Source organism: Carcharodon carcharias, chromosome 16 (genome assembly GCF_017639515.1).
Source record: "Carcharodon carcharias isolate sCarCar2 chromosome 16, sCarCar2.pri, whole genome shotgun sequence".
In the NCBI taxonomy this organism is placed as follows: Eukaryota; Metazoa; Chordata; class Chondrichthyes; order Lamniformes; family Lamnidae; genus Carcharodon; species Carcharodon carcharias.
Window position 1 is genome coordinate 13,039,953 of NC_054482.1, and position 21,689 is coordinate 13,061,641.

At 42.6% G+C, this 21,689-nt stretch overlaps 1 protein-coding gene across 4 annotated transcripts in view; it reads right to left on the minus strand.

Annotated features, from left to right (window-relative positions):
• LOC121289432 (4-trimethylaminobutyraldehyde dehydrogenase-like) overlaps positions 1-17,216 on the minus strand; it is a 40,067-nt gene extending 22,851 nt beyond the window's left edge. Inside the window, exons 1-3 of one of the 4 annotated variants that reach the window (XM_041208910.1) lie at positions 17,061-17,216; positions 10,811-11,002; positions 3,417-3,562 (exon numbers count right to left, since the gene is read on the minus strand). In XM_041208910.1, the coding sequence (XP_041064844.1) occupies positions 3,417-3,562; positions 10,811-10,976 (312 nt within the window). In that variant the 5' untranslated portion in view covers positions 10,977-11,002; positions 17,061-17,216. The other 3 variants (XM_041208914.1, XM_041208911.1, XM_041208912.1) reach the window with 3 other exon arrangements.
• Positions 17,217-21,689: the final 4,473 nt, after the last annotated feature.

Below are 21,689 nucleotides of genomic sequence, written 5' to 3' on the forward strand. Positions count from 1 at the left end.
CAGGACGGTGAGTGGCTTGGAGGGGAACTTTCAGGTGATGGTGTTCCCCTCAATCTGCTGCCCTTGTCCTTCTAGATGGTAGCAGTTGAGGGTTTGGAAGGTGTTGTCTAAGGGAGTCTTGGTGAGTTTCTGCAGTGCATCTTGTAGATGGTACACACTGCTGCCACTATGCATCAGTATTGGAGGGAGTGAATTTTTGTGGATGGGGTGCCAATCAAGCGGGCTGCTTTGTCCTCGATGGTGCCAAGCTCCTTGAGTGTTGTTGGAGCTGTACTCATCCAGGCAAGTGGGGAGTATTCCATCAAACTCTTGACTTGTGCCTTGTAAATGGTGGACAGGCTTTGGGGAGTCAGGAGGTGAGTTACTCACCACAGGATTCCTAGTCTCTGACCTGCTGTTATAGCCACAGTATTTATATGGCTAGTCCAGTTCAGTTTCTGGTCAATGGTAACCTCCAGGATGTTAATAGTGGGGGTTTACACCCCACACAAGCCTCCTCAGACCCTACTTCATCTCATCAGCATTTCCTTCTAGTCCTTTTGTCCGCTCCTGTATTTAACAGGCTTCTCCTTAAATGCATTTGTAGCCAAGTGGTCTTAAAAATGACAGTGCCAGCCATCAATGCTGGAAAGAACATTTTCAATAACTCCTCAACCGTGAATCCACAGTGGCAAATGATTCTCTCCAGGGTCTCCCCCAATGCACTATGGTAAAATCCATGGGTGAACCACCATCAATGTGTGAGATGCAACAAGCAATCAAACATATAAAAAGCAACAAAGCCTGTATTTCAGGTAAGGTCTTCAAAGCTGGAGGCCTTTTCCTCACCTCAAGGCTCTATGCACTCATCCTACACATCTGGAAGGAAAAGCTCCTCCATCCCCAATTTCAACAATGCGATGATTATAACTGTCAAGAAGGATGATAAATCATGCTGAGAAACTCTTCATTGCATTCATTAACCTGACCGAGGCATATGACTCAGCAAATCATAAGGCCCTGCAGATTGTGCTCCAAAGATTTGTATGTCCAAGAAACTTCATCACAATCCTGCAACTGCTTCATGATGATACGACTGCAACTGTCATGAGTGGGAGATCCAAAACAGACGCTTTTCAAATCCAGACCAGGTTCAGGCAAGGCTGTGTGATTGCCCCCATACTATTACAATCTACCTGAATGAGGTTATTCACCTCGAATATAAACTGCCCGCTGGTGTGAGTATTAAATACCACCTAGAGGGAAAACCCTTTAACCTCAGATGTCTCCGTGCCAGAACTAAATTGACCACAATAGACATACATGATCTATAGATTGCAGGCAGCTGCAGGGTCTTTGCCCACTCTGCACCACATTTGAAAGTCATTCTCAATGTCCTCAATTCTGCAGATAAGAAACCAGCCTCTTCTTGAACATTGCCAAAATAAAACTCATATCAACCCAGACCTGGTCAGCCAGATATTCCACTTCCCAAATATGTTGAAGGGGAGACCCTGGAGCATGTTGAGCACTTCCCATACCTTGGCAGTCACCTCTCTCAAAAGGCCACACTGACGAGGAGATCCAACACCTGATCAGCAGCACCAGCTCAGTCTTCTGCAAACTACGATAACAAGTGTTTGACAACAAAGACCTCCCCAAGTCAACAGAAGTCTTAGTGTACAGAGCAGCTGTCATCACCACATTCATCTACTGCAGTGAGATCTGGACTGTGTATCAGTGACACATGAGAACGCTAGAGAAATTCCATCAGCAAAGCCTCTGCTACATCCTCCGGATTCAATGGGAGCACCATTGAACAAATGCAGCTTGAAGGCAGCTCCACAAGCGTTCAGTCAACACTCCAGCAAAATCAACTTCAATGGACTGGACATTGTGCCCAGATAGTCAAAAAGCACCTCCCCAGCCAGGTCCTGTTCGCTCAACTCTCAAAGGGCCAACATTCCAGGAGAGGGCAAAGAAAACGGTTCAAAAACACTCTGAAGCTCTCCAGGATGTACGGCCCCATCGACATTAATGACTGGGAGGAGCTTGCTACCAGTTGTTCAGAATGGCGACAACCTGTCCATCAAGCTGCATCATGTTTTGAGTCACAATGCTTTGATGATGATGCAGAGCGGTGACAGAGAAGTTAAGAAAAGGAAGCAATCCTGAACTCTGGATCCCACTGCTGCATGGGACATCCTGACCCATGTGACCAAGGATCTGTTGGTCAAAAATCAGCGTGTTCAGTCGCATGAGGAGCCGTGGCTGAAACTCGCGACCCTGAGTGGACATCACCCTTGAATCTAAGGACAGCCGATGACGATGGTATCAAACTGCAGGTTATTAATGGAAATTTAGCCAAGCGTCAGTGCCTTCATGATGTGGCAATAAACTAAGGGAACCAAAGTGAAAGTTAACTAAAAGCCAAAAAAAAAAACACCTAAACATGCCAACAGCTAAATATCCATTTCTCATGCCAATTCCGATCTTCCTACTGCTAACATTGCAGAGCAGCTTAACCTGTACTTTGCTTTTTGAAAACATATATCCATGCTCATGCTTGACATTCAGTTGGGCTCCTGCATCTAATTTATGTGATAACTTTCATGTAATGTAAACAGCACTCATTCTTTCTAATATGCTTGATTTCTAACTATTAATTCCATGCAAAAGCGCAAACCCTTTGTGCATATCATACACTTGATTTACAGTTTTACGTAAGTAGTAATTAGAATTATGATTTGAAAAATATCTTTCCAACATTTATGTTATCAATTCGCAGTCTTATCAGTTAAGTTATCTTCCCTTATCCATTCTTTTGTTACCTGCAGACTTGGCTATTCCAATGCTCTCCTGCCTGACCTCCCATCTTCCTCCCTTTGTAAACTTTAGATCATCCAAAATGCTGCTATCCCTATTCTAAAGCACCCTAACTCCTGTTCATCCATTGCTCCAGTGCTTGCTGACCTACACTGGCTCCTGACCCAGCAATGTTTCAAATTTAAAATACTAATTTTACTTAGATATTCAAATCCTTCCATGGGCTCACCCCTCTCCATCCAAACTCCTCCAGCTCTACAACCTTCTGACAACTTTGGGTTTCCTTCAAGTCTGAACTCCAGTGCATGCCCAAGTTCATTCACCCCTCCACTGGAGGCCACAGCGTTATCTATCTAGCTCATAAACTCTGGCATTCCCACTTTAAACATTTCTGTACATATACCGCTCTCTCCACCTTGAAGACGCTCCTTAAAACCTAGCTCTTTGATCAAGCTTTTAGTCACCTGTCCTGATATCTCACTATGTGGCTTGGTGTCAAACCTCATCTGATAAAAAATCCTGTGGTGTTTTATTATGTTAATGGATATGTGTAAATGTTAAGTTGTTGTTATTTTAGCAGGCAGTTATAAATCTAGACATATCCCTCTTACTCTTATGAGTCTTGCAGCCTCAAGTAAGATGCGGCTTCTTTCCAACCCAGACAGTCGACTCCAGGTGCTATATGCTGTCTTAGCACTCTGCACAGCAAGCTCTACATCCAGTTGGCCTGAACAAACAAAGTCACATATCACACGACCTATGAAAAAAAAGGAAAAGGTTAAGTCCTAAAGCACAGGAAGAGAACCGTCAAAGGGGCACAGTGAAATAGTTCCATTTTTAGAATTTGTTTCATCAAGATACATCGGGTGGTGTGGAACTGAGGTCTAGGAAATTCTCACATACTACTAGCTGATCTAATTAGGGCACTACACGGTCCACAAGACTAAATTATTTTGGCAACCAAACCAAAAATATTGCAGATGCCAGAAATCGAAAATTAAAAACAGAAAATGCTGAAAAACACTCAGCAGGTCAGGCAGCATCTGTGGAAAGACAGGCAGACTTGAATTTATCTAGCGCCTTTCACGACCTCAGGACATTCCAAAGCACTTTACAGCCAACGGACTGATTTTTGAACTTTAGTCACTGTTGTAATATAGAGCTGGAAACAGAGTTAATGTCTCAGGTTGATGACTTTATATTCAAACAGATCTAGATGAAAGATCATCGACCTGAAACATTAACACTGAACCACACTGGGTTATCGTACTCCCATTTACTTGAATCATTTTGTTCAATGAGAAGCAAGTCGTGTTACAAATCATAAAAGATTGTCATTCTGATATTATCTTGTGGAAAATTCATGGCTTGGCAGTATAGTCGAAAATAACTCCTTTACTCCCTGGAAGGATGGTACCTCTATTACAGGAAGATCATGCATTGTTGTAATTTCAAATAATCAACATTAATAGTGCTGGCCAGCCCACTGATCTGGAAGGGAAAAAGGGAGGAGCGAGGACAAGCTGATCTATGCCAGTGTTTATGCTTCACACACGCGTCCTCCCACTCTGTTTCCTCTGAGCTATGCCCTTCCACTCCTCCCTCTCTCTCATAAAAACAAAAAAACTGCGGATGCTGGAAATCCAAAACAAAAACAGAATTACCTGGAAACACTCAGCAGGTCTGGCAGCATCGGCGGAGAAGAAAAGAGTTGACGTTTCGAGTCCTCATGAAAGGTCAACTCTTTTCTTCTCCGCCGATGCTGCTAGACCTCTCTCTCTCATGTTTATCTCACTTCAATTTAAATGCAGCTATGCTACTTGCCTCAACCACACCATGTGGTAGTAAGTTCCATATTCTAACCACTGGGCGAAGAAGATTCTCCTGAATGGATTTATTATTGACTATCCTATAATATGACCTAGTTTTGGACTTCTATATCTATCTGCTGTTGTTTGACTCTTACTTTTGCTCATTTAATTTCTTAGTGAATTGATTTGTAGACCGAATTATATGACATGTCAGTGTTATTAGTCTGACAGTCAGGATATAAGGAGCTTAAGGTGCCATTTCATATTATTTCCAGTATGTGCCTCATCAATAAAAGGGCTCTTGCTTCACCTGCCACCAGCTATCCTAGATTCTTTCGACCTTAGACTTTCCTGTGACTAACTGTGCCCAAATTGTATTACCTATATCCTGGCATATGGCAGTCAGTCCTTTCATAACAGAAAGGGATACAGTTGAGGGAAACAAAAATATAAACAGGCAGCCTGAAAGGAATGAAGAACTCCTCTTTATACAGTGCCTTACACAACCTCAAGACACTCCAAAGCACTTTAGTCAATTAAGTAGTTTTTGAAGTGCAATTAACTGTTGGAATGTAAGAAATTATGCTACTTACATTGCGCCATGCACAATGCAAGACTTCTCTTCCATCCACATTTACCTCACATATGGGACCTGCACCCTCTTCCCCAACAGTCTTCCTGTGGAACGGTTACAAATACTACAGGCAGCCATCTTGCTGTTGCTCTCCTTCCCAAACTGCTCCAGTTACTGTCACTTTCTCAATCTGTTCCTTGCAATATCCACTTTCTCCCATAGCCATCATGATTGGATCTGCCAGCAAGGTGTTCATGCTGACAAGTCCCCAGGTTCTGATGAACTTCATCCTGAGGTCTTAAAAGTAGTGGCTGCTGAGATAGTAGATGCATTGGTTTTAATTTTCCAAGATTCTAGAAAGGTCACGTCAGATTGGAAAATAGCAAACATAACTTCTCTATTCAAGAAATGAGGGAGACAGAAAGCAGGAAACTACAGGCCTGTTAGCTTAATATCTGTCATAGGGAAAATGCTAGATTCTGTTATTAATGAGGTTGCAGTGGGGCACTTCGAAAATCTCAATGCAATCAGGCAGAGTAAACATGGTTTTGTGAAAGGGAAATCAAGTCTGACTAAATTAGAGTTCTTTGAGGAAGTAACTAACAACATGGACCAAGGGGAATCTATGAATGCCTTTCCAGGAGGCATTTAACAAGGTGCCACATCAAAGGTTACTGCACAAAATGAGAACTTATGGTGTAGGAGATAACATGTTAGCATGGATAGAGGATTGGTTAGCTATCTATCCTTATTGTTTGAGGCATAAATAGGTCATTTTCAGGTTGGCAAGATGTAATGAGTGGAGTACCACAGGGATCAGTGCTATTTATAATTTATATCAATGAATTGAACGAAGGGACCAAATGGATCATTGGTAATTTTGTTGATGACAAACATATAAACAGGGAAGTAAAGTTGTGAAGAGGACGTCAGGGGTGTGCAAAGGGATATGGATAGGTGAAGTGAGTGAGCAAAAATTTGGCAAATGGAGCATAATGTGGAAAATGTGAACTTGTCCACTTTGGCAGGAAGAATAAGGAACCAGCATATAATCTAAATAAAAAGACGCAGAACTCTGAGGTACAGAGGAACCTGGGTGCACTGGTACATGAATCACAAAAAGTTAGTATGCAGGTACAACAAGTGATTAGGAAGGCAAATGGAATGTTGGTGTTTATTGCAAGGGGGCTCAAATATAAAAGTAGGGATGTTTTGTTACAGCTGTACAGGGCATTGACAAGACCACATCTGGAGTACTATATATAGTTTAGGTCTCCTTATTTAACAAAGGACATAATTATATTAGAAGCAGTTCAGCAAAAGTTCACAACTGATTCCTGGGATGGTGGGGTGTTATCTTAGGAGGAAAGGTTAGACAGGTTGGGCCTGTATCCATTCGCGTTTAGAAGAATGAAAGGTGATCTTATTGAAACATATAAAATTCTGAGGGGACTTGACAGAGTGGACACTGAAAGGATGTTTCCCCTTGTGGGAGAGACCAGAACAAGTAAACAGTTTAAAAATAAGAAGTCTCCTGTTTAAGATGGAGATGAAGATCATTTTTTTCTGTCAGAGGGTTATGAGTCTGTGGAATTCTCTTTGCCAGAGAGTGGTAGAAACAGGGTCATTGATTATTTTTAAGGCAGAGGCAGATGGATTCTTGACTAACAAGGGAATCAAAAGGTATCAGGAGTGGGCAGGATAGTTAGTGGCTTTGAGGCCACAAAGATCAGCCATGATCTTATCGAATGGTGGAAGCAGGCTCAAAGGGCCGAATGGCCTGCTCCTGCTCTTAATTTCTATGTTCGTATGTTCCAGTGCAAATATAAGGAGATCTATTAAACTGCTGTGGTGAGTTCATTAGTGCTTACTCTACTCTTCTTGTGCCATTCCAACTTCCATAAACTAAAAATTTTACATTAAAATGATCTAACTGCAGTGTGAATGAAACAAAATGAAATGAAACTACATTTGGGAACTTCACTTCCTGGCCCCTACGTCAGCTAATATTATAAACAGTTCCCTCTCTTCAGATGCTGTCTCCCTTCCTTTCAGTTACTCTGTAATCACCACCCCTCCCTCACTTCATTAACTCAACCCTATCCCTCTATGCTGCTACATCTCCAACATCCTTGAACAGGTGCCTCCCAAATTCATGTCCCCATCTTTCCTAAAACTATACCTTTGAACCTGTCCAATCAGGTTTTCCACTCCTGACATAGTACTGAAATAGTCGTAATCAAAGTTACAAATGACATCCACTAACAACTTCTGTCAGGTTCCACCTCAGCCAATTCAACCTCATTATCACCTTGCTTGACCCTTCCACTCAGTGTGTTATCAGGATGCTTGCCTAGCAATCAGTCCTGGATGAGCCGCAATTTCCTCCAGTTAAACCCTAGAGACATTTAAATCTATTGTCTGTCTCTTCGCCAAAAAATTCATTCCCTCGGTATCGATTTCTTCCATCTCACTGGCCACTGTCTCAGATTGAACCCGTATGTTTACAACCTCATCATCCTACCTGCACTGAGTTTCCAACCTCATATTCTGTCCATTGCCAAGATCATCGACTTCCACCTCTGATATCGCCTGCCTCCGCCCTAGCCTTGGCCTGCTATTACGATGTTAGGGACTATTAGCGTTTAAAGAGAAATCCAAACATCCAGCAATTAACTGACAGAACTATGCCACAAGATTTTACGTTCTTAAACAAAAAAAGTTATTGTTTTAATTCTTCTTATATACAAAGTACTATTAACTTAACACTATCATTTTTAATTACTTACGTTATGAACTCAATTCTACTTTTTACTTCCACAACCCCCTCCAAGAATTCCCTTATACAATACTACAATCTTGAAGGTATATTCACTTTTGTAGGGACCAACCCAAAAGCTATGCCATTGCCCTCCGGAATTCATTTTAATTCCCCTCAGTGTTCCAGCTATTCTCCGAGGTAAATCTCTTATGGGATCCTGACACTGGCTTTTTTGGCTACTTGACACCACCTTTTTTTTTTAAAAACAGGCCTCACAACTGTGGATGCCTCAACTCCTTGTTCAGGTTGCCAGCCGATACCCTACTGCCTTCTGACAGCTTTCCAAGCCAACTCTGCTGACTGCTTTCTACCCCAAGGCTCTATGAGGATCACTGTAGGTTTATTCCACTAGCTGCAAGCTGGAACAAATCATCCAGCTGCTTTTTCCCCCTCACAAAATCCAAACTGAGATTGGGCCCCACTTACATTCCATCTGGTGAACGATGAAGTTAGTATTTTCTCTGCTTTAAGTGTAGTCCTGACCATCAATCATCTCCCATTGGCTCTCTCAATCCAGTGAGATGTGGTCTACACCAAAGCAAAACTGCAACTACCTGTTTTCTCAGCAAACTCCCAGCCAAATTAAACAAAATAACTTACTACCCCCATTCCCACCTCTATGACAATGTGGCATGCTTTGCAATATTCTCAAACAGAAATGTAAATCCAAATGATTAATTTATATTTCTAATGGATGTAATTGCTCTCTCTCCCAGAATTACTAGTTTTTAGCCTCTTTGGAGATAATGATAGCTACCCTTGCTCTATCAAAAGGTCCAGAAATGGGTCATTCATTTGTTCATACTTCTAGCCCTGACCTTAAAGATAAACATAAGGTAGCTTTTAGCTGTAATTAATTCCCAGGTTGTTTGAATTGCATTCACTTCGGGGCTATTGCCAGTTTCTCAATCAAGATTTTCTACTTAACTTACATTTAACATTTTAATTCCTAACCTAAAATTGATATCCCTAAAACTAAAAGTCATATTCCAAAAGATATAAACCAAGAACTTGATTTTCATAACACTACCTGCTGCTGAAATGCTCAACCATGCATTTCTTACTTTCAGACGCAATTATTCAAAATCTCTTCTTGTTGGCCTCCTATCTTCCTAAACCCTAATGTCCACCAAGTCCCATTCATCCCTGTGCTTGCTGACCTACCCTGGCACCTGGTCCACCAATGCCTCGAATTTAAAACTCATCCTTATGTATCAATTCTCCCTTTGCCTTGCCCGACCCTCTCTCTGTAACTGCCTTTAGCACTACAACCCCCCAAAACTGTCTTCTTCCAACGCTGGCCTCTTATGCATTCCCCATTCTCTTTGCTTCAGCATATGCAGCCATGTCTTCAGGCTTCTAGGACCTAAGCTCCAGAATTCCATTCCTAAACCATTCTGACCCTCTCCTCCTTTATGATGCTCCTTAAAATCTACTTCTTGGACCAAGCTATTAATCGCTGCAACCATTGTCTCCACCTCTGGCTCCAGTGTTAATTTTAGTTAAATGGAGTCAGCTGCTTAACTCAATTCACCGGGGATGTTACCAAGACTTGAGATAAACAGCAAATCTTTAAGAGTTTGTTAAAGTACAAAGCAGACAAGCATATCCCTAAAGTCAAAATTGGAGCGCATGGCAAGGCAAAGCCACGATATCCAATTGGTCAAGTACGAAGGCAAATGAGAATAAAGCAAAAAATATTTTCGTAGATTCGAAGAATGTAATTTTCCAGAAAACAAAAATGTATATCATCTAAAATTAAAGGAAACAAAAGCTGCTATTTAAGCAGCTAAAAGGTCACTGGAGAAGAATATAGTAGACAGTTGCAGCAGGAATGGCAAAATCATTTTAAACTACATTAGAATTTAGAGGTTGTGTTAAAGGCCTTATGAGTCAAATGAAAAGATCCCAGGGAGAGATCCAAATGGACTCTCAGACAGAGGTATGAATGGATTACTTTGCACCAGTCTTTAATCAAATTATAACTGTTAAAACAAATATCATCTTAATTAGAATTAAAACCTTAAAATAGACTGGGCTGCATTGGGCCAGGTGAATTTTAACAAGATGGTACATGTGCTTGGTGAGCATCTTGTCCTCTCTTTAGCGGCTGGTTAGACAGTCAGGGGCTATGCCCTTGGGTGAGAAGGATGCACTGTGTACCTCCAAGCAGCAGCTGGGGCTGTTCCTGGAACAGTTTATACTCTACAAAAGGAGCAGGCAGGTAATGTTATGGAGATGGAAATAGGCTGTCTTAGTGATGATATGAATAAAAGGTTGGAAGCATATTAGCAATAGCTCACTTGACCTGCCACTATCGGAAACACAAAGGTGATAAAGCTGAGCACTTAGAAGCTCTTTTGACGTTGTGCCAATTGCAATTCTACAATGGCATAAAAGCCAAAACAGTGCAAAGAAACCTTGAGCCAGTCTGAGGCCTTTAGACAAAAATCCAAAACTCATGCCCATTTGCCTGGAATTATAATGCAGATGAAGCCACCCCCACTAAGCAGTACAAGTGCCCTATGACAAAGTGCTTCCAGATATCCAGGACTGGGAGATACTTGTCCTGACTGCTGTTATATTAACACCACTGCAGGTGCACAGCATCAATGTCCGGCCTAGTCCTGTTAAATTCAGTTTGGTTACGTGCTCACACCAACATTTTGAACTCTTTGCAAAAAGACCATATCTTTTCAGATTATTTTACAGGGTGCATTAATTGTAATACTGGTCGTGGGGAGGGGGGAGGTGTAATTATCAGTAAGAGAGTAAATATGCCCTCGGCAGACGCTTTACCTGAGGCAGGTTCGTGCACCTTCTCAATCCTGCTGTCCCCATCCCCTCTGGCCGGCTGTACCCGGCCTCCGTGCCGGTAGTTCAGCGGCTCCTTGAGCTGGAAAGCGCCGGTCGAAGCGGCGCGGAGGAGAGAGGTGGAAATGAGACGAGTGCGAAGGATCTCCATAGAGAGCTGAGGGCCTGGTCAATGTGCTTCAGTCACACAGGGAGAGAGAGAGAAAGAGGAGTTACAACTAAAACTAAACCTTTGCAGTCAGAACTGCTGCTGTGTTTATTTCCAAACATTTACCGCAAGTGCTGCGCGAACCATTAACAATACAAACTCTGAATGAAGCTGGCAGCAGTAAAACCATGGGATAGACTTTGTCTTTCCTTTCCAAGCCGCACCTCCTCCTCTCTCTGATTGGAGAGAGGGTTTTTATTTCTGTATGCAATGCACTTCGGCACTTTTTGTTAAATTAAATTCTCTTTTTATTACTTTGCACCGTTTGAAAAAAAAAAGAATCGGTTTCAAGTGTTTGACAACGTTTGGACCACGAAACGCTGTACAACATTATCTCTCTCCCCCCCCGCCCCGCTTGCTTCTGAACGGGATCGCTACTCAAAAATAATTGCTACTAATCTAATTTGCAACATTCGTGTCAAAAAACACCCCCCACGTTGTGAGCAGTTTTCACGGAGGCGAGATGACGAAAGGACGCCGAGCTACAGGGTTGGGGGGGGAGATGGAGTTACAAAGGGAAGGTGTCTTGGGAGGGAATTCCGCAGAGTCAGCCGCAATAAAGGTTAACCCGTGCACGGAGGGAGGGAGGGATGCATAACAGTTCTTATAGGGTTTGTGGTGCAGGAGACACCTCCCAGACATGGGGGGGGGGGGGGGCAAAGCCATGTGCCAATTTAAACATGAGGATGGAAGTTTTATATGGGAGGCATGTGGGGGGGGACAGGATGTCAACAAGAAGAAGGGAGTCCAGGGTTATTGGGGGGGGGAGGGGGGGGGTCCCAGGCAGGCAAGTGGATATAAGGCCACAATCAGAACAGCCATGCTGTTATTGGATGGCAGAGCAGGCTGGAGGGACCAAATAGCCTAATGGTGCTCCTATATTTTATAAAAACAAAAAATTGTGGATGCTGGAATTCCAAAACAAAAACAGAATTACCTGGAAAAACTCAGCAGATCTGGCAGCATCGGCGGAGAAGAAAAGAGTTGACGTTTCGAGTCCTCATGACCCTTCAACACTTCTGTTGAAGGGTCATGAGGACTCGAAACGTCAACTCTTTTCTTCTCCGCCGATGCTGCCAGACCTGCTGAGTCTTTCCAGGTAATTCTGTTTTTGTTCTCCTATATTTTATGTTCTTATGACAAGGGTGTTGGGTGAGCAGGACTTGCTGAGGGCATGTGTAATAAACTTGGTGTGCTGGACAGGTTTCCACAGTAAACTTTATTTACAGAGCTCCTGATGAAGCTACATGCTTGAACCAGGTCCACAACTAGAAAGCTCTGCCCCTAAGATTACCCGCACTTAGGGCTGATTCGGCTACACAGTCACATGATCCCCAGTATGAAAAGTTTGGCTTACAACCACTACAGACCTCCCCCTTTAATTGTGTTTTACCTCCGTTATTTACAAGAATATCTTAATCCATAACATATACAAATATATACAGTTCATGCAATTATAGATTAAGTCTCTGAGGTGATTTTCTGATTCGGTTAGAGCAATGCAGTTCTACGATTTGAGATTCTACCACTGGATCAACGATCAGGAACTGCAGCATCAGGGACATCCTTAGACAATGGCAGTTCAGAATTATTTACTTCAACAGAGATATCAGGTATGTTTATTCTATGTCAATCTAGTACCTCAGGGATCAAAGGTTTGCCTTCAACTTCAGGTGGAGTATCTCTCTACTTTCCGAACAATCTGGTTTTCCATTTCCACTTGGTATGATAAAGGTCCTGATTCAGACACAATTATACCAGGAACCCATCTAGATCCAAAATTTCACATGAAGACTATCTCTCCCACAGTAAATTTTCCATCTTTACTGTGAAAATCGTGATTCACTTTCTGACTACCCTGGTTCTTCCCTACCTTCCCCTCTAAGTTAGGGAACACCAGGCTCGACCATGTACAAAGGCGGTGTTTCATCAGTAATTTGGGCAGTGTTGAACCCGTAGTTGCATGAGGAGCCATGCGATAGTTTAGAAGAAATCATGAAATTTGTGTTTTTAATGTTCCTTCGGATAATTTCTTCATTCCTGTTTTAAAAGTTTGTACTGCTCTTTCTACAAACCCATTGGATGAGGGATGATGTGGCGCTGTTTTAATATGTTTAATTCCATTTAAGTTCGTGGCCTGAATTTTCCCATCGGCGATTTGGGGGCGGGGCCCGCTCGTCGACGGGAAAATGACGTAAGATGATGTAGGGGAGGAACCCTGGACATCATCCCGGTCCATTTAAATATTAAGGCCATTGACAGGATAATTCAAGTAGTTAAATGCCCTGCCCGTCCAACCTTAAGGCTGGCGGGCAGGCCAGAAGCCCCTGCAGGCTTCTGATAATACATGAAACCTCATCCACTGGCGGGATGAGGTTTCACGTCCGTTTTTAAAAACTTTAATAAAGTTTATGTGCTTCTTATTAAGATGTCCCATCTCGTGTGACAATGTCACACGAGGGGGATATGTTAATAATTTTTATATTTTTCCATTTTTAAAGTTTTTTAGAATGTCAGTAATCTCCCTGCGACAGCACTTAGTCTCAGGGAGCAGTCGCGCAAAAGAGTGCACTTTGACAGCTGGGGAATCCCTCCCTTGCCCCCGCACAAGAATCGCAAAGCACTTCCCATCAGGCAGGCCGCTGGGTGGGCCTTAATTGGCCCGCCCACTCAAAATGGCGGCAGGCCCCGTTTCGGTGGCGGAGTTCAGCTGCCCATCTGCTGCCGAGCCGGTGGGGCCCGCTCCCCAACCAAAGGCAAAATTCTGCCCCATGAATCTCTGGAATTACATCTAGTGAAAGCAGCACCATTATCTGAAGCAATGACTTCTGGCAGGCCATGTAGGCTAAAACATTGGCGCCGCTTTTCAATAGTTGCACACGATGCAGGTGATCTAACTTCATACACATCCATCCACCTAGAATACATGTCAGTGATCACTAAAAACACGGTACCTAAAAATAGACCTGCATAACCTATATGTAGTCTAACCCAGTGTCGACCAAGCCACTCTCACAGATGCAGTGGAGTTGCAGGGCAACTTCTGTTGTTGCTGAAACTGGAGACAGTGTTTAACCATTTTTTTTCTATATCACTGTCTATACCTGGCCACCAGATATAGCTTCACACAAGCATCTTCATTTTCGAAATGCCTGGATGTGCACTGTAAAGCACTGTCAAGAGTGGTTCTCTTCCTTGTGACATCTTGACAACTCTGGCTCCTCACAACAAGATTCCATCTTGCCAACTTAATTCAGTTTCATGAGCATAGAATGTTTTTAATTCTTCAGAGACTTGTGCATTCGACCATCCTTGCAATACCTGTTCTCGGACTCTTGATAAAATTGGATCCCGGTTTGTCCAAGTCTTTATCTGCTTCGTACAGACTGGTGAGGAGTCCAGGAAATTCAACACAAGTACAACCTCTGGAGGTTGTGTAATTCTATCTGGCAAAGGAAGACAACTGAGGATGTCTGCATTTGCTATATGCACACCTGGACAGTGCTTAAAGATGTACACATATGCCGCCAAAATCAAGCCTATCTTTGAATTCTAGCAGAGGCTATCAGCAGAATTGCTTTATCTTCACTAAATAAACTCATTAGTGGCTTGTTATCTGACATGATGGTGAAATGTCGACCATGCAAATATTGATGGAATTTCTTTATATTAAATATGACGGGTAAGCCTTCTTTTCCAAGTTGTGAGTAACATCTTCTTGGCTGCAGAGAGGGTTCTGGAGACATATCCTGTTGGCCTTTTGGAACCATCTTCCATCTGGTGTGACAACACTACTCCCACTCCATTGAGAGGTGCATCATGGGTTAATATTAATTGTTTTAATGGGTCACAATGCACTAGCAGACACAATGAGTGTAAAAGCTTCTTGACTTTAATGAAGGCTTCTTCTTATTGTGCCTTCCAGACCAGCAGTGGTTCTTCTTAAATAATAAATGTAAAGGGGTTAAGACTGTAGACAAAATTATCATGCCCAAAAAAGACTTGAGTTCAGTGACACTGGTAGGAGAGGGTGCCTCCCTGACTTTCTCCTCTACTGGATGTAACCCTTGGCCATCCACCTGATGACCCAAAAAAATGACTTGGAAAATACACCTCTTTTTTTCAATCATACACCAGCCTCCAAAAATCTCCTTAAAACCTCTTCTAGGTTGGCCAGATGTTTGACTTATGTTGATCCTGTGATCCAGGTACACTACAGCTCGAGGAAGTCCTTTTAATAGGCTTTCCATGGTTTTTTGGAAAATCGCATAAGCAGATGATACACCAGAGGGTAGGCGTGTATATTGGTACAGGCTCTTGAGCGTGTTGATGGTTACATACCATTTGGATATGCTGTCCAGCTCTAGCTGTTGGTGTGCATGGCTCATATCCAGTTTGGTCTAGGATTTTCCTACAGCTAGCTTAGAGTACAAATCTTCAGTCCTTGGAATTGGATATTTGTCTAATTTATCAGCCTTGTTCACAGTTCATTTGTAGTCTCTGCAAATGCGAATAGTTTGACCTGGTTTCATCACAGGGACTATGGGCGCTGCCTATTCCAAAAGTTGGACTGGCTGGACAATGCCTAGCTTCTCTAAGTGGCACAATTCTGTATTCACCTTCTCCTTTAGGGCATAAGGCATAGGTCTGGCCTCAAAGAACCTCTGAATCTACATATATTTTTGCTTGTAGGCCTTTTATCTTTCCCAATTCAACATGGAATTCGCTGCCATACTTTTTTAACAGCTCAGGAATTCCCCCTGTTCTAACCTGAAAAATTTCTGATCAGCTGAGCTTAATTTCTTTCAACCAATTGCGGCCCAGAAGGCTGGGTCCTTCACCTGTTACAACAATCACTGGCAGCTGGGCTGTCTGTTTTCTGTAGGATACAGGTACAGTGCCGATGCCTTTCACCTGTATTGTCTCTCCAGTGTATGTCTTCAGCTGAGCCACGGTTTCTTCCAGATTCAGTAGCTGGGTACCTTCACTTAGTTACTTAAAGATGTGTTCCCCCACCACTGTAGTCGATGCTCCTGTGTCTACTTCCATGACTAGAGGCTTTCCATTTACTTGAAGGGTGATGGTGTTTGGTTCAGTCTTCACTGCCTTGAGGCTGTAAAGGGAATAGACATCAGTATCAGCAGCTTTTGGTTCATTTATATTGTGCACTTCAATCACTTTGGCATGCTGTCTGATTGGCTGTTTTGATTTCACCCTGTATTGCTTTATAACCTGCCCTTTTTTGTGACAGTAGTGGCATTCTGCCTCTTTAAATCTGCAGGTTTCCAGTACATGGTTGCCCCCACATCGGTAACAAATTAATTTCTGAATCACTGGCAAGAAGCTTCCAGTATTCCTTTTTGTATTTTGAGTGGTAGAGACTGTTTCCAGCTTCACGGTTGTCTCCCTGGGTTTTGCGCCACGCCCAGCAGTAAGTTCCTGCCCCCACTGAAGAACAAAGCCATGTTGCACACTCTGCAAAGCCTGCAAGTACCTCTCAGCGCTCTCCATTACTGGTGCTATTTCCATGGTATGCTTCAGATCAATATTAACTCGTGCAAGTAAACGGCAGTGAATGGCATCGTCATGTACACCATAAACCAAACGATCTCACAACATGTCATTGAGAGAATATTCGAAGCTGCAGTGCTCAGTCAACTGTTTAATTTAGTGATATACATTGTGATTGACTCACCTGGGGCCCTTACTCCAGAGCTGAACTTGAATCTTTGCATAATCACCAAGCCTTAGGCTAAAAATGTTTCTTCACGAGGTCTACTAGCTCATTAAAAGACTTGGAATTGGGTGCAGTCGTGGCTGTCAGCCTACCGATGAGGTTATATGTCTTGCTTCCGCAGACACTTAGAAGAATTGCTTTCTGCTTCTCCTCTGCTGTTATTTAATTCACCACAAAGTAGAAACCTAGGCGCTCTATGCACCGACTCCACCCATGGACGAGTCACACAGGTAGATTCTGCCGAAGACTGGTGAGTATACTTTTCTTCCCTTAAAAATTGATATACTTACATTCAGGAGGCAAAGTATAGCGTCGGAGCTATTTATCCTCATCGCCAATTGTAATGAGCTTGGTGTGCCAGACAGATTTCTTGTTAGAAACAGTAAACTTTATTTACAGAGCTCCTGATGAAGCTACATGCTTGAACCAGGTCCACAACTAGAAAGCTCCTAAGATTACCCGTGCTTAGAGCTGATTCGTCTGTACAGTCACATGATCCTCAAAACAGTATGAAAGGTTTCACTTACAATCGCTACAGCATGGGAAATGGGCAGAGTATTGTGGATGCGCTGATATTTATATGGAAGTTGGGAGGCTGGACAGAAGCGTGTTCAAAAAGGCAAATACTATGAGATTCCAGGCATTACAGTACCTTGTAAAAACTCTTTGTCCTTTGTGTGTTTATGTGTGTTGGGATTTAAAGGGGTATATAGTTACACTTCCAGATTACAAATTGCCTTGCACCCAAAGCTGATTAAATGAGCATGATGTCCATATAGGCCCTCAATGTATCCAGTTGTAATCACATCAGAGTGAAAATCCAATACAGTACAGCATTTCTCTTTTGTTACAGGAGATGGGAGCCAACAGAGCCTGTCTTCTATTGCTGCTGTGACATAAAGCTAAGTATGGCCCCGCACAACAGAGCATGGCCCTTATTCATTTTTTCTCAATTAAAATACATTCTCAAAATATTTCGTCTTGGTCTCCTTACCTTGTTATGACCGGGGCGGGAGGAGTGCATGGTTTCTCTGCCCCAATTATTCCACAGGTTGCACCATAAGTGTAAATGTTTAATTCACCCACCAAAATGGCCACTTGTTTACTTTCGCTATTGTTAGACAGAGAATAAAAGAGACTTTAACCAGGCTTCTTTCAATAAACTCAGAATGGTTGATTTATTATACAATAAAACTTCTTTTTTAAAAAAACAAGTTGCAAAACTGGTTAACATACAATTTGTAATCCGGAAGTGTAACTATATACCCCTTTAAATCCCAACACATACAAACACACAAGGGACAAAACAAACAGAGTCTCTGCAGAGGTTGGCATTTGAAGGGGGGAAAACCTTCTGGCCAATGTGAAAATCAATGAAAAAGGATAAAGTTTGAAGGGTTTTAACACTGTCATTCTTGTGTTCTTGCGTGTGAAGACGGATCACTGGTCACAGAGTTGTCTGGAGGTTCTTTCCAAAGGAGCTTCAGAGTAGAGGAGGACAGAGCAGAATCAATGTCCTTGGGATCAGTCACTTGTCTCAATTTCTCAGGTTTCCAAATACAGGCAAGTCATACTGAGATGAGGATTTCTAGCAAGGTACTAATAACTACACAGAATTTCAGTCATGGCAGGGGGGAGAGTGATTTGGGCAATCTCCCCCTTTCGGTTTATTCCCAAAACTGAGTCCAAAAAACAAGTTCAAAACAAAAACACATCTCAGTCAGGTGGTTTTCAGAAAATCACCAGGGCCTCACAGCCTGAAAACAGTAGTTCTTTTTTCTCCAGCAATTAAAGTTCAAGTAAGCAAATAGTTCTCATCTCCTCAGGTGCCTTGCCGGTCATGTGACTTCTTAGAAAAGGCCGTTTGCTCACAATCCAAAGTGAACTTATAACCTTTATAAAAAAAAACAGTTCAGTTCCCGAGAAAGTGTCCAAATAATTCAATGTCCTTCCAATTTAAAAAATTTTTAGTTCTAAGAAATATGTATTTATAACAATCTAAGGAAAAGCATACTTGTCATAGAGGGAGTGCAATGGAGATTCACCAGATTGATCCTTGGATGGCAGGATTGTCTTATGAGGAGATTAAGGAAACTGGGCCCATATGCTTTAGAATTTCAAAGAATGAGAGGTGATGTCATTTAAACTTACTAAATTCTTACAGGTTGTGACAAAAATGGATAGGATGTTTCTCCTGATTGGTGAGTCTAGAACCAGGGGACACAGTCTCAGAATAAGAGGTAGGCCATTTAGGACTGAGATGAGGAAGAATTTCTTCACTCAGAGGATGGTGAATCTTTGGAATTCTCTACCCCAGAGGGTTGTGGAAGCTCAACCATTGAGCATGTTCAAGACAGAAATTAATAGATTTCTGGCTACTAATGACATCAAAGGACATGGGATAGTGCGGAAAAAAATGACATAAGAGATAAATGATCGGCTTGAATGTCGGAGCAGACTTGATGGGCCAAATGGCCTACTCCTGCTCCTATGTCCTATGTTGCCATGTTTGTCAACAATGTTCAAGTTGAATCCCTGATTTTAACAACTTCCTCTTCACTTTTTGTGATCTTATGTCATCTCTAATGTCTGGCCAAGTGGTAAATCATGGTCTCCATCCTTTTTGAGCACTGGTGAGACTATTGTAAGTTTTAATATTTGGCTCGGACAAAGTTACTCAAAACTTTCTATTGAACTGTAAGCAATAACTCTATAACAGAATAGATCCAGTATTGTCTGAAGAAGGTTCAATAGTAGCATGCAGACTATTGGAGCAAATATGCAGCATCATTTCTGGACAGACTGCATTGTCCATTTTCATATTTTAAGTTTCCCTGTTTTTCTGTTTATGCTAAGATGTAGCCGAACTGATTACATATAGAATTTAAAGCACCGAAACAGGCTATTCAGCCCAACTGATTCTTTCTAGTGTTTCCACACAAGCCTCCTCCTCTAATTCTATCAGCATTTACCTTCTATTCCATTCTCCCTCATGTTTATCTAGCTTTCCCTTAAATGCGTTATGGGATTCATGTACATGGTCTCACTACACACCGCTAACTTGCTGGGAGCTTATGAAAAATCATTTCCAAGTCATAAGTACCAATTTTGTTCTCCCAACTGCCCACAAGGATGTTGGTATCATATTAATTATTCTGAAGGCCAGAATACATCAAATCTCCGAAAAGTTATTCTTGAAGAAAGAAGCATTCTTCCCATTTCCAACATGACAAGGAGGAATGAACGTTCAAGAACTTCTCAGAAAAGTTGTTATTTCATTATGCCCATAGAAAAATATATATTAGTAGTTGACATACGATCTCACAACATGTCTGTTATAAATATTAAGGTCTTGCCTTAGAGATTCTTGAGTACAGCAGCGTTAATCACTTCTACGCACCTTATGTGTCTGTACTGTCCCATATCTGATTAGCATAAACCAGGGCAACAATGATGGTATCACCTTGCAGTCTGAACTGGATATTCATGTCCTTTATACATGTGCTTCAATCTTTTCCAAGGCAGGCAAAGAAAAACTTGAAAAAACAAAGCCAGATGTGAATGGTTATGTTCCTCTTCACAGAAATCGAACTTACAAAGCAACAGAGATAAAAACAAAAAAACTGCGGATGCTGGAAATCCAAAACAAAAACAGAATTACCTGGAAAAACTCAGCAGGTCTGGCAGCATCGGCGGAGAAGAAAAGAGTTGACGTTTCGAGTCCTCATGACCCTTCGACAGAACTTGCGTTCGAGTCCAAGAAAGAGTTGAAATATAAACTGGTTTAAGGTGTGTGTGTGGGGGGCGGAGAGATAGAGAGACAAAGAGGTGGAGGGGGGGGGGGGCGGGGGTGTGGTTGTAGGGACAAACAAGCAGTGAAAGAAGCAGATCATCAAAAGATGTCAACAACAAAAGTACAATAGAACACATAGGTGTTAAAATTAAAGTTGGTGATATTATCTAAACGAATGTGCTAATTAAGAATGGATGGTAGGGCACTCAAGGTATAGCTCTAGTGGGGTTTTTTTTTATTTATATAATGGAAATAGGTGGGAAAAGGAAAATCTTTATAATTTATTGGAAAAAAAAGGGAAGGGGGAAACAGAAAGGGGGTGGGGATGGGGGAGGGAGCTTACGACCTAAAGTTGTTGAATTCAATATTCAGTCCGGAAGGCTGTAAAGTCCCTAGTCGGAAGATGAGGTGTTGTTCCTCCAGTTTGCGTTGGGCTTCACTGGAACAATGCAGCAAGCCAAGGACAGACATGTGGGCAAGAGAGCAGGGTGGAGTGTTGAAATGGCAAGCGACAGGGAGGTTTGGGTCATTCTTGCGGACAGACCGCAGGTGTTCTGCAAAGCGGTCGCCCAGTTTACGTTTGGTCTCTCCAATGTAGAGGAGACCACATTGGGAGCAACGAATGCAGTAGACTAAGTTGGGGGAAATGCAAGTGAAATGCTGCTTCACTTGAAAGGAGTGTTTGGGTCCTTGGACGGTGAGGAGAGAGGAAGTGAAGGGGCAGGTGTTGCATCTTTTGCGTGGGCATGGGGTGGTGCCATAGGAGGGGGTTGAGGAGTAGGGGGTGATGGAGGAGTGGACCAGGGTGTCACGGAGGGAGCGATCCCTACGGAATGCCGATAAGGGGGGTGAAGGGAAGATGTGTTTGGTGGTGGCATCATGCTGGAGTTGGCGGAAATGGCGGAGGATGATCCTTTGAATGCGGAGGCTGGTGGGGTGATAAGTGAGGACAAGGGGGACCCTATCATGTTTCTGGGAGGGAGGAGAAGGCGTGAGGGCGGATGCGCGGGAGATGGGCCGGACACGGTTGAGGGCCCTGTCAACGACCGTGGGTGGAAAACCTCGGTTAAGGAAGAAGGAGGACATGTCGGAGGAACTGTTTTTGAATGTAGCATCATCGGAACAG